General features: G+C 45.2%; 1 protein-coding gene across 1 annotated transcript; it reads left to right on the forward strand.

The window, feature by feature from the left end:
* Positions 1–6,260: 6,260 nt before the first annotated feature.
* ANKRD39 (ankyrin repeat domain 39) lies at positions 6,261–11,647 on the forward strand. Its single transcript, XM_077262885.1, has 4 exons — positions 6,261–6,535; positions 7,929–8,032; positions 8,493–8,696; positions 9,647–11,647. The coding sequence occupies exons 1-4, from the start codon at positions 6,409–6,411 to the stop codon at positions 9,782–9,784; spliced, it is 573 nt and encodes a 190-aa protein (XP_077119000.1). The 5' UTR covers positions 6,261–6,408; the 3' UTR covers positions 9,785–11,647.
* Positions 11,648–12,380: the final 733 nt, after the last annotated feature.

Here is a 12,380-nt window from a genome sequence, read left to right on the forward strand (position 1 = left end):
ATGACCAAGTATGGAATTGACAAAGCTACGGTTAGGTGAATTCATAACTGGCTAAGTGATCGTACTCAAAGAGGGGTAATAAATGGTTGCAAATCCAATTAGAAGAGTGTTTCAAGTGGGGTACCACAAGGCTCCATCCTGACTCCAGTGATGTTCAAAATTTTTATAAATGATCTAGGTAAAGGGACTAAAAGTAAACTAATCAAATTTGCAGAATATGCAAAGCTAGGAGGGATAGCTAACACTAGAAAAGACAGAGAAAGAATTCAGAAGGATCTAGATAAGTTTGAACAACGGGCAGCGACTAATAGAATGGTATTTAACAGGGAGAAATGCAAGATTCTACATCTGGGCAAGAAAAACAAAAATTACATCTACAGAATGGGAGGAATAGAACTAAGCAACAGCACATGTGAAAAAGACTTGTGTATACTAATAGATCACAGACTGCACGAATCAAAAGTGTGATGCAGCAGCAAAAAAGGCAAACACAGTTCTAGGATGTAGTAAGCGAAGTAAAGAGTCTAGATCGTGTGAAGTAATTATCCCCCCATACTCCTCTTTGGTCAGGCGTCATCTGGAATACTGTGTCCAGTTCTAGGCACCATATTTTAAAAAAGACTTTGAAAAACTGGAGCAAGTTCAGAGAATGGCTACAAGGATGGTGAGCAGACTGCAAAGTATGTCCTACGAGGAACGGGTAAAAGATCTGGGAAAGTTTATCTTGCAAAAAAGAAGGCTAAGAGGAGACTTAATAGCGGTCTACAAATATCTGAAGGGATGTCACAGTGTAGAAGGATCATCCTTATTCTTATTTACACATGGAAACACAAGAAGCAATGGAATGAAACTAAAAGGGAGAAGATACAGATTAGATATTAGAAAAAACTTTTTGACAGTGAGGGTGATCAATGAGTGGAACAGGCTGTCCCGAGAGGTGGTGAGTTCTCTTTCAATGGAAGTCTTCAAACAGAGGCTGGACAGACATCTGTCTGGGATGGTTTAGTGACTCCTGCATTGAGCAGGGGGTTGGACACGATGACCCTGGAGGTCCCTTCCAACTCGAACATTCTATGAACCTCTGAGGGGGCCATTGGGGATTCCACATCTATCCTGTTTTGAGGGCTTTAAAAATAAGCCCAAATAGAGACCCTGACGTGGGGTTCAAATGCAATGTGATCCCATCCCTTATAATTGGAAATGCAGCGGATACTGTGGAGCCGGCTTGTAATGGCAAATCTCAGAGAGGAGGGACAACGATCAAGCCAAGCCAGGAAGGGCATTTTTTTTTTTTTATGAGGACCAGCCAGAGTGACTCTTCAGGAGAGCAGCACCACCCAACTCATTTGCATGTGGTGTGTGTGATGCTAAGGGCTCATGCACACGACCATAATAATCGGACGAGTGCTCTCTGTTGTTTTGAGGGATCACACTTGGACCAATGTTATTTTATGGGGTCGTGCACCTGTCCGATTTTTTCCCTTGGATAGAGTTTGCCCAATTAGAAAATAAATAAATAAAACCTCGTTGCCTGGCAGAATGTTCTGCTATGCAAGTCGATGAGCCAGTGGAAAACATCAGACTGCACTCAGATGACATCTGACTGAAGTCCAGTTTCTGCGGCCTCACAGAATGGAGAAGATGCAGACATTTTTTTTCTCCATCTTATCCTTATGTGAGAAAATGAGATCAGACTATGCCCAAACTCTGGTCACATGTTATTTATCATAATCGGCCAATTCATTCAGATGAGAGAATCTACGGCTGTCTGCACCTGCCCTAAATGTAATTTGTTTTTTAGCCATTGCAGCAACACAGAGGATAAAAAAAATCCTAAAACCTGCTTATAAACCTCATTGTCGGCTCTTCGGGGGCGGGCGCTTGGGTTAGAATTCTATTTGTCTGTTCCATTTTCAAGAAGTTATGTCAAATATAGATCAATTGCATAACTGAAGGATTAGGGTCCCAGTGACTCCGACGGGGTCCAGCTCGGTTCCATTATGGGTCAGTTATTAGTACAGGAAAAAAAACTGCATTATGCTGAACTTTATTTAATATTTTTTGTTTCATTCTAAAAACTGACATAACAGAACCCAGACGACCCCCATAATAATCAGTGGGGACCCCTACTTCCGACAACATCAGCTGGGCAATAAATCAGTTTCCTTTTGCCTGTTCCTAAAATGGAACAAACAAGCAGAACAACCGAACACGAGTGTGAACATGGGCGAAGAGGATCTCTCTAAACCTGTAGCTATAATAACTAAACTAATTCTTGGAGGTGGAGCCGCATATTCATCACTGTAATGAGCGGTACCACGTGACCGCTCACACAGGACAAGCTGTCGGCGCTGAGAGGAGGCATCGCGGGAGCTGGGTGAGTATTTTAATGCAAGCGGGCGGGCGCACAGGGGGTGGGAGGCGGGAGGTAACCACAAACTTTATTTTAAACACAAAAAAATAACAAAACCTTGGATTTTCATTCCTTCTCTCCAGCGAACGCTGCTGGTGAGAAGGAATGAATGCCGGCTTCAGCACCAAAAGCAGGGGACAGCGCTTAACTCTAGTGCTGTTTCTCCTGCGGCGGTACGTGCACACGGAGGAGAGTGCACACTGTTCTCCGTGTGCACGTGTGCGGGACGCTTTGCGGACCGTGCTGCCGGAGAAAAGCAGACATGTCTCCGTGTTTTGCACACAGACATACGGTCCGCGAAAAATCACTGACGTGCAGAGACACATTGATTTTAATGTGTTTATGTGTGTCAGTGTCTCCGGTACGTGAGGGCTGTCACCACACGTACCGGAGACACTGATGTGTGATGTCCAAAGAACAACAAAAAATACAAATGTCACGTGATGAGGAAGGAAAATTTTCTGTTGGATTGTACACATATTTAGGTCTCATTCACACGTCCGATTTTTTTTTTTTTAGCGATTATTCTGATCCGATTTGTCGTACGTGGAGAAATTCCATGAAAACCGGTGCACACTCACATGTCATGCCAGTGTGGTCCGATTTTTTATTTTTTTTTTTCACCGACCGGTCTGTGATTTTGATCCGACCATCGGAGCAAAATCAGACATGTCTCCGATATGTTCCGCAGATCAGTCGGTACGTGTGAGTGGCTCCATAGACTGACAGGTACATGAGATATCCGCGAAAACCACCGATAGCACTTGTGCGCGAAAAACGGACATGTGAATGAGGCCTTACACATAGAAAAGAAGGGTAGATCTCCCACCCAACTGCCCTACACTCCTAAAACCGGCGATTGTGGAGGGGCTCCTGTGCCCACCGTCTAATCACATGTTCAGGAAAGTGGGAAATGGGAGTCGTAGCCTCAAAAAACTGCGTGTTTAAAGCTGAAAGTTTTCCTCGAGGTGCTTTGTGCATTGCAAACAGCGTTCCCACCTAGGAAGGCGCCATATAAAGTACGTCTGTATATAATTATATCAAATAATAGGATCATTTCTGTAAATGGCGGCCGGGCTGTAGTTGGAGGCTTTTACCCGACGTGTCAGACATTTACTGACAATATAACTTTTGTAATCCAAATACGAGTTGTCTGAACCGATGCCAAAGTTCTGAGCAGACGCGATCCAGACTCCGCACCGCTGACATTAGCGGGAGCCTTCCCAAATCATAGACCGCTAAAAAGTGTCACCACATCGCCACCTGCTGGACTGATAAGGAATTGTGCACCAATTGTGTTCTTGATTAAACCGCATTTTACCGGTAAGGATAAATGCAGACGGTGCGTAGCTGGTCCGGATTTTCTGTGTGCGCAAAATCCACAGCGGAATACGGTACCAGATAAGTTAACGAGATTTTACAAACCTCCTCTACATGGTGTAGAAATTTTCCGCACGGAAATTGACCTGCCATGCTGATTTTAAGATCCGCAGCGTGTCAATTCTTTGTGTGGACTTCAATCTTTGGGGTGAAATTCTTGAAGACAAAATCTGCGAAAAAGAAGTCTGTCTGCAGCATGCGGAAGCGCTGCAGATACACAACCGAAAATCCAACATGACATCCACAATGTATACAGGTAGCCCAACTAATAAAGGTGAAAGAACATCTATTCTTTATAATATCATAATTTAGTAGTAATTATAACTTATATATACACGGTCATGGCCGAAAGTGTTGACACCATTAAAATTGTTTGAGAAAATTAAGTGTTTGTCCCAGAAAGTTAATGTAATTGCACATATTTCCTTTGTGTGTATTGGAACAATACAAAGTGGACACCATTTCACATAAAACCCCCCAAAATGGGCAGAACAAAATTGTTGGCACCCTCAACCTAATATTTGGCTGCACACCCTTTGGAATAAATAACTGCAGTCAATCACATCCTATAACCACCAAGAAGCTTCTAACATCTCTCAACTGGAATTTTGGAGCACTCTTCTTTTCAAACTGCTCCAGGTCTCTCTCATTTGATGGTCGTCTTCTCCTAACAGCAATTTTAAGATCACAGGTTTTCATTGGGATTTAGATCCGGACTCATTACTGGCTTCAGAATTCTCCAGCCCTTTGTTTCCATCCATTTCTGGGTGCTTCTTGCAGTATGTTTGAGGTCATTGTCCTACAGGAAGACCCATGACTTACGACGCAAACCCAGCTTTCTGACACTGCGCTCTACATTGTGACTCTAAATCCTTTGGTAATCTTCAGATTTCATGATCCTTGCACCCAGTGCAAGAGGCAGCAAACTAACCCCAAAACATCTTTGAACTTCCACCATATCTGACTGTAGGTACTGTGTTCTTTTGTTTGAATGCCCCATTCCCGTTATCTGCAAACGGTAGAATGATGTGCATTAGGCCGGGGTCACACTAGTGAGTGTAATGCGAGAAACTCGCATGCGAGTCTCTCTCATCAATAACCGACACTGCCGCCGGCTCTTGGGAACTGAGCATTCAGCTGCATAGAAATACATACAACCACACATTGCGGTCCCGAGTGCCGGCGACAGTGCCGGGTATTGATGCTAGAGACTCGCATGAGTTTCTCGCATTACACTCACAAGTGTGACCCCGGCCTTACAAAACAGCTCCATATTGGTCTTAACTATCTACAAGACATTTTTCCAGGAGTTTAGCTTACTCACATTAATTTTGGCAAACTGCAGTGTAGCTTTTTTATGTCTCTGTGTCCTGGGTCTTCTGCCATAAGTTTCATATCATTCAAATGTTGATGGATAGTTTGCGCTGACACTGATGCACCCTGAGCCTGTAGGACAGCTTGGATTTCTTGGGAACTTGATTGGGGCTGATTATCCACCATCCGAATTATCCTGCCTTGCAATCTTTCATCAATTGTTCACTGCCGTCCACATCCAGGGAGATTAGCTACAGTGCCATGGGTTGTAAACTTCTTGGTTATGTAGTGCACTGTGGACAAAGGAACATCAAGATCTCTGGAGATGGACTTGTATCTTTTAGATTGTTGATATTGTTCAATAATTTTGGTTCTCAAGTCCTCTTTCTGTTCTCCGTGCTTAGTGCGGGACAAACACACAAGGCAACAACTGAAACAACATCTCCCCTTGTTATTTGATTTCAGGTGTGATTTTCATATTTCCCACACCTGTTACTTGCCACAGGTGAGTCTGAACAAGCATTGCATGCTTGAAACAAAGTTGTTTACCCAAAATTTTGGAAAGGTGCCAACAATTTTGACCAGCTCTTTGTTGGGGTTTTGTGTGAAATTGTGTCCAATTTTCTGCAAAAATTTAAAGGGTGCAAACACCTTCGGCCATTACTGTATATATAAAGTATGTGGGTATAATATATATATATATATATATATATATATATATATATATATATATATATATATATATATATATATATACACACACACACACAGTATATATATAATATTTCTATTACTTTATTGCTACTATTATACATATAATTATTGATATTTTACTGTTTTTTATATATATATATATATATATATATATATAGATATATATATATATAGATATATATATATATATATGTAAAATATCAATAATTATATATATGTATAACAGTAGCAACAAAATAATAGAAACATAATATATATGTATAAATATATCTCAATAATCATATATACGTATACTAATAGTAGTAAGAATATAGAAATATAATATATAATATAATATATAGACTATAAATAATAACATAATAAATAAATAATAATAATTAAGAATAATGAGCCATTGATAGAGCAGATATAATTAGACTATGCTAAGCTCGCCATCTGCTGGCTATTTTTAAGTAATGCAGCTACAGAGAAAAAGTGTTTACTCGCCGTTTGATTGGCTGTAATCCTCCTGCTGTGATTGGCTGCCCTCTGGCCCGGCTCCTGCAGGTTAGACATGGCGGCTTAGAGCTGCAGTGTCCAGAGGAGCCATGAACCCCAGTAATGTCTGCTGCTCGTACCCCGCAGAGGGGAAGGGGCCCGGCGGGTGTGATGTGTGCTGCACCGGGGCGACTCCGGCAGTGCGGGAGTCGGTGCAGGAGATGGACTTCCAGAGAGGTAACTGTGCCGGCTCTGCACCTCTTATACGGCTCTGCCCCTCTTACACGGCTCTGCGCCTCCTATACGGCTCTGCACCTCTTATACAGCGCACTGGGGTCCTGTGGTTTTCCCATTTTACTGGGAAATGAATAGCATGCTGGTACTTGTAGTCTGCAAAGCCTCTGAGAATCCCATGGACAGGTTAAGCAGGGAGTCCAAATATTAACCCCTACCAGTTGTAGCCCATTTAGTTATTTCCATCCCCGGCCGTCCGGGGCTCGTATTTAATGACCCCGTTCCACTGTAGGATATCCCTGCATGTGATGTGGCTGCCTCATAGGCGCGGGGGACCTGCAGCCGCGGGGACGTGAACATATTTTTCGACACTCGGTTAGCACCGAAGCATGCTCAGATAACACCTCATCCCGGCACGTTCCCTCGTCTCTACTACAGAGCCGTCATATATTTGGGGTGTGGGCGCTGATCATGAAGTTGATGAATGGAAGCGACAGGGCGGCTCATCGCCGACACTGAAGACCGATGTAATGAGAGTCTATGGGTGACTGTGGCCAGGAGGTGAATGGAGCGGCTGATGGATCTGTCCCAGACCGCTCCAGGTCTACAGTGCTGGGGAAAAAGCCAAACCCAACTCCGCGCGTGGCCATATTTGTATCTTCAGTGCCGCACAGTCCTCGTAGTTATCAGCTCCGTGGAGAGGTGACCATTTATCACCAGAAAGTCCCTTTAAAGGGAACCTGTCACCCCAAAATCGAAGTTGAGCTAAGCCCACCAGCATCAGGGGCTTATCTACAGTATTCTGTAATGCTGTAGATAAGCCCCCGATGTAACCTGAAAGATGAGAAAAAGAGGTTAGATTATACTCACCCAGGGGCGGTCCGATCCGATGGGTGTTGCGGTCCAGTCCGGCGCCTCCCACCTTCTTACGATGACGTTCTCTTCTTGTCTTCACGCTGTGGCTCCAGCGCAGGCGTACTTTGTCTGCCCTGTTGAGGAGGCGCTGGGCCTTTCCCTGCACACTGCAGTACTTTCTCTGTCCTCAGCAAAGCAGACAAAGTACGCCTGCGCTGGAGCTGCAGCGTGAAGACAAGAAGAGGACGTCATCGTAAGAAGGTGGGAGGCCCCGGACTGGACCGCAACACCCATCGGATCGGACCGCACCCCCAGGTGAGTATAATCTAACGTCTTTTTCTCATCTTTCACGATACATCGGGGCCCGGGGCTTATCTATAGCATTCCAGAATACTGTAGATAAGCCCCCAATGCCGGTGGGCTTAGCTCAACTTCGATTTTGGGGGTGACAAGTTCCCTTTTATACTGTGATCTACAATGATAATGGCGCTGCTGGAAATTTTGGTGTTTGACCTTCTGATCTGCAGTCTGATAATTCCAGGAATATGGGCGGCTGCGATGGATGGAGACCTGATGAGAGTCCAGCGATTTATCGAGAAGGGCACAGATCCCAACCTGCCGGACAACTTTGGCTACACGGCCCTGGTGAGGCTGATGATCTGTATTAGTTGTGTCATTTCTTCTAGGCCTCATTCCTTCTTGTGTATTTTACGTCAGACCTGCCATCACTTACAGTAGTCCAGCTTATGATGACCCTGGTCCAGGCCCAACGTCCGTATTCAATGGCCGCCGTTTGTGAGTGCTATCCACCAGTACACAGGTCTGCAGTTCTCCCATTCGGCGGCCATAGAATATTGACGTGGACTGGACCGGTCCTGCAATGCATTCACGCTCCACTGATGACTTATCATATCGGCGGGGTCTGACACCCAGAGCCATCGCCTATGAGCAGTTTTCAGCTTTGGTAAGAATATGGCTGTGTCTTTCACATGAACGTCTCGGCACTTATCTCCTCTTTGTGGACCGTGACATCCTGACTGCATGGCGCCACTTACAGTGTAAGCTTTGCCTTTCATTAGCCATTTTTGCTTTATTTTTCATGTAGCACTATAGCAGCCGACATGGTCACTTACCAGTGTGCAGCTTTCTGCTGAAGAGCGGCGCTGACGGTAACGCCCAGACACATGGCGGCAGCACAGCCCTGCACCGGGCCGCATACTGCGGACACATCCAGGTAGTGCAGCTATTACTGGAGACTGGGGCCGACCCCATGAAGACGGACTCGGACCGGAGGACGGTGCTGCACAAGGTAATCTCTTCACACCGCTTCTGTACTTTTGTTTAGAGCTCTTTCAGATGTCCGATGTTGGATCGCAGGGCACGGACTGCCCGCACTACTCCTGACCCGAACATGATGGCTGAATAAAAATGTGAAGCTGCAACATTCAGGTCATATGTGCCGCCAGTCCGTGCCCTGCGATCCAACATCGGACCGATTATCACAGACCACTGAAGGAGACCTTGCTTATACCCCATCTTTTACTTCTGTACTGTGACTTGCCTGATCTGGCAAAACTCCGGAGTTTTTTTTTTTACATTTTATCTCACCATGAAGTGGTGCCACTAATGTAAGTTCTCTGCCCCTAGTAATATACTTATCAGCTGCCATCCTCTTGTTCTCAGCGCCGCTCCTGACGTCTTCTCCCAGTTGAGACCTAAGGAAAAAAAATGGGTAAAACGTGGATTTGCTCTGCGCTGCTGAATAACTGGAAGTCCAGGTGTACGATCAGTATAAAATGTGGTTTTATTCAACGCATTTCAAAGTTCTAAGACTTCTTCATCAGGAAACACCACACGTCTTGATGGAGAAGTCTTAGAACTTTGAAACGCGTTGAATAAAACCACATTTTATGCTGATCGTACAGTTATCCAGCAGCGCAGAGTAAATCCACGTTTTACCCATTTTTTTTCCCTTCGGTTGGTATTGGACCTGTGGATTTGCTGCAGTGAATACTTCTAAAAGCTACATTGTCTGAGCGCCAGAAGGAGACTCTCATAGAGACTCTCATAGACCTACATTGTGACCGCTACCTCTGACTTAGGTCAGTCAGGAGCTGAGATCACAAGATGGCGAAGTGGCGCCTGGAATAGCAGAAGATGGCGGCTGATAAGTATATTACTAGGGGCAGGGATTATTGGGGCTGTAACCTGAGGATGCGGTGGGTCCATATATACTTACGTGTTCTGTTTCCTGGACAGGCAGCAGAAGGTGGTCACCGGGAGCTGACCCTCTACCTTCTACAACACTGTAAGGGGCTCTTGGATGTAAAAGACTGCAGAGGACACTCGGCCGCAGACCTCGCGCCGTCCAGTATGGCTGATGTGTTTTCCTCTTAAGACTTTGGAGAGATCTCCTTACACCATATGGCTGCTGGCTTTGCTGACAAGAACATTCTCCAACCACAGTGGGCTGATGGGACTGGAGGAACGTCCTCATTACGTGATGTGGGGCAGAGTGGATGAAAAAGAAATCCCTTTTGGGTGTGCAGACATGGATGACGGGTGGAAAATCTACAGCACATTCAGGAGGAACTGTTAAAGCGTTGTCCTACTAACATTTCTCTGCTATCCACAGGATGCATGCTAAATGTATGCACGCTGGGGTCTGACCACTGCCACCCCCACTGATTATGGCGGAAGGGCACAAAGTCCTATGTGACTGAAGCGTTTCTAAGCACGTGCACTTCTTCATGTACCATCACAGGAGTTATACAGTACAGGAGTATGTGCACACGCTAAGTGTTTGCTGCAGAAATGTCTGCATCTCTTGGCAGGAAAAACACGGAGCAAGAATGTGGTGTGATTATGTTGCAGATTTTTCCCCTGCTCGTGAGTATGGTTGAAAGCTGCAGCAAAAACGCTGAAAGAATTCCATCCTGCAGCTATAAATCTGCAAGTCACAAGTAAGCAATGTGTGCATGAGACTTCATGATTCTCATTCACTTTGCTGACATCAGGCAACCCTTCAGATTTAAGGACAAATCTGCACTGATAAAATGCAGCGTGTGCACACAGCCTTTGGCCACGTTCCCGCGATGAGCTTTTGCTAAGTGCGGAAATTCTGCATCAAGAACTCATTGTTTAAATTAGATTCCCTGCGTTTTTGACACTGCAGTTTTTCTCTCTTGTTGGGGTGTCATGCTTTGACTTGCTTAGGTGTGGATTTAATGTATTTACGTCTCGGAAACGCACTCAAACCACATTTGCGTCTTTTATCTGCGGAATTTCCACACCTAACGTAGGTATATGGGAAAATTTTGCATAGAAAACTTACTAAATTGACATGCTGCGGCTTTGAAACACACACCGTAGGTCAGTTTGCACTGCATTAAAAAGAAGCACCGTGTGCATGAGATTTTGAGATTTCCATAAGTCCCAACAATTTGCTGGAGCTGTAAGACAATGTGTTTCTGACACAGCAAAAATATGCAGCTCTAAAAGCTCATTGTGGGAACATAGCTTTAGGGTATGTGCACACGTTGCGGATTTTGCTGCGGATTGGCCGCTGTGGATTTGCAGCAGTTTTCCATGAGTTTACAGTACCATGTAAACCTATGGAAAACAAAATCCGCAGTGCACATGCTGCGGAAAAAAATGCGCAGAAATATAGCGGTTTATTCTGCAGCATGTCAATTCTTTGTGCGGATTCCGCAGTGGTTTACACCTGCTGTATAATAGGAATCGGCAGGTATAAAACCGCAGGGGGAATCTGCACAAAATCCGCCAAAAAAATTGCGGTAAATCCGCACTGCCGATTTACCAAAATCAGTCTGGAAAAATCCGCACCACTTTCTGCAACGTGTGCACATGGTCTTACAGAAAAAATGTTTTGCCCTCAACCTTTCTAGATGTGTAGCATAAGCAGGGCTGTGGAGTCAGTAAGCCAAACCTCCGACTCTTCAATTTCCATGAGTCTGACTCCACCAAAATGGGCTCAGACTCCACAGCCCTGAGTGTAAGTGCATTAAAATAAACAATTGCCGTCTTCCCCAGTTCCCAGTGCCACTCCCATCCTCTTCTGATTTGTATCACTTTATCACTGATTCCACTCGCTGAATCACACTGGTGCTTGTGTGCGAAATGAAAATCTATGGAGCCCGATTCTGACGCTCCATAGACCTAAATTGTAAAAGTGACTTCTGGTTCACACACAAACTCCAGTGTGATCCGGCAGGTGGGAACTGAGGTCACACCACTAAGGCTAGGTTCCCATTGCGTTAATGGGATAGCGCTAACGGACAGCGTTGCACGGCGAAATTAACGCCGTGCACCGCGTCCGTTAGCGCTCCCATTGCCGGCAATGTTAGAGCGCATTGCTAGCGCGTGTCATTTTCGGCACGCGCTAGCGATGTGCCGGTCTTTTGTAGCGCGCCTCGGACGCTGCTTGCAGCGTCCGCGGCGCGCCAGAGGTCCGTTCCCCGCTCTCGCAGATCGGGGATCTGCGAGAGCGGGGACGTTAACGCGGCCCCGAAAAAGACATTGTGTTAGCGCAATCCGCTAGCGCTCGCGCTAAACGGATTGCACTAACGCAATCTGAACCTAGCCTTAGAAGAGGATCGGAGCAGCGCTGGAAACGGGGGCAGGCGGCGATTGGTATTTTAGTTCACTTATCCTACACATCTAGAAAGTTTTAGGGAATAAACATATACATGTGTCCGCCGTAAACCTTTCTAGAGGTGTAGGGTAAGTGCATTAAAATAGCAATCGCCGCCTTCCCCAGTTTCCATCTGTCCATTACAGGATCCTACTGTAAATAAACGTATGCTAGAAGTTTGATGTAGTGGCCCCTGTCCAGGAAATCAGTCTACTGCTCTTTCCCGTGGAGGAAAGCAAATGGTGCACTGGAATATGGAGGCCAAAAGAACATAATTTTAGCCTCCATCTCATAAATAGTCACCTAGAAGTATTTTGGGAAAAACTCCCTGTGTATATT

This window comes from Ranitomeya variabilis, chromosome 5, assembly GCF_051348905.1.
Source record: "Ranitomeya variabilis isolate aRanVar5 chromosome 5, aRanVar5.hap1, whole genome shotgun sequence".
NCBI classification, from domain to species: domain Eukaryota; kingdom Metazoa; phylum Chordata; class Amphibia; order Anura; family Dendrobatidae; genus Ranitomeya; species Ranitomeya variabilis.

Bases quoted from the DNA above. Each gene is read 5' to 3' on its own strand.
- ANKRD39 (XM_077262885.1), top strand. From the start codon at position 6,409: ATGAACCCCAGTAATGTCTGCTGCTCGTACCCCGCAGAGGGGAAGGGG. The intron at 6,536-7,928 runs GTAACTGTGCCG...TGATAATTCCAG, and splicing joins GGAGATGGACTTCCAGAGAG to GAATATGGGCGGCTGCGATG. The intron at 8,697-9,646 runs GTAATCTCTTCA...TTTCCTGGACAG, and splicing joins GGAGGACGGTGCTGCACAAG to GCAGCAGAAGGTGGTCACCG.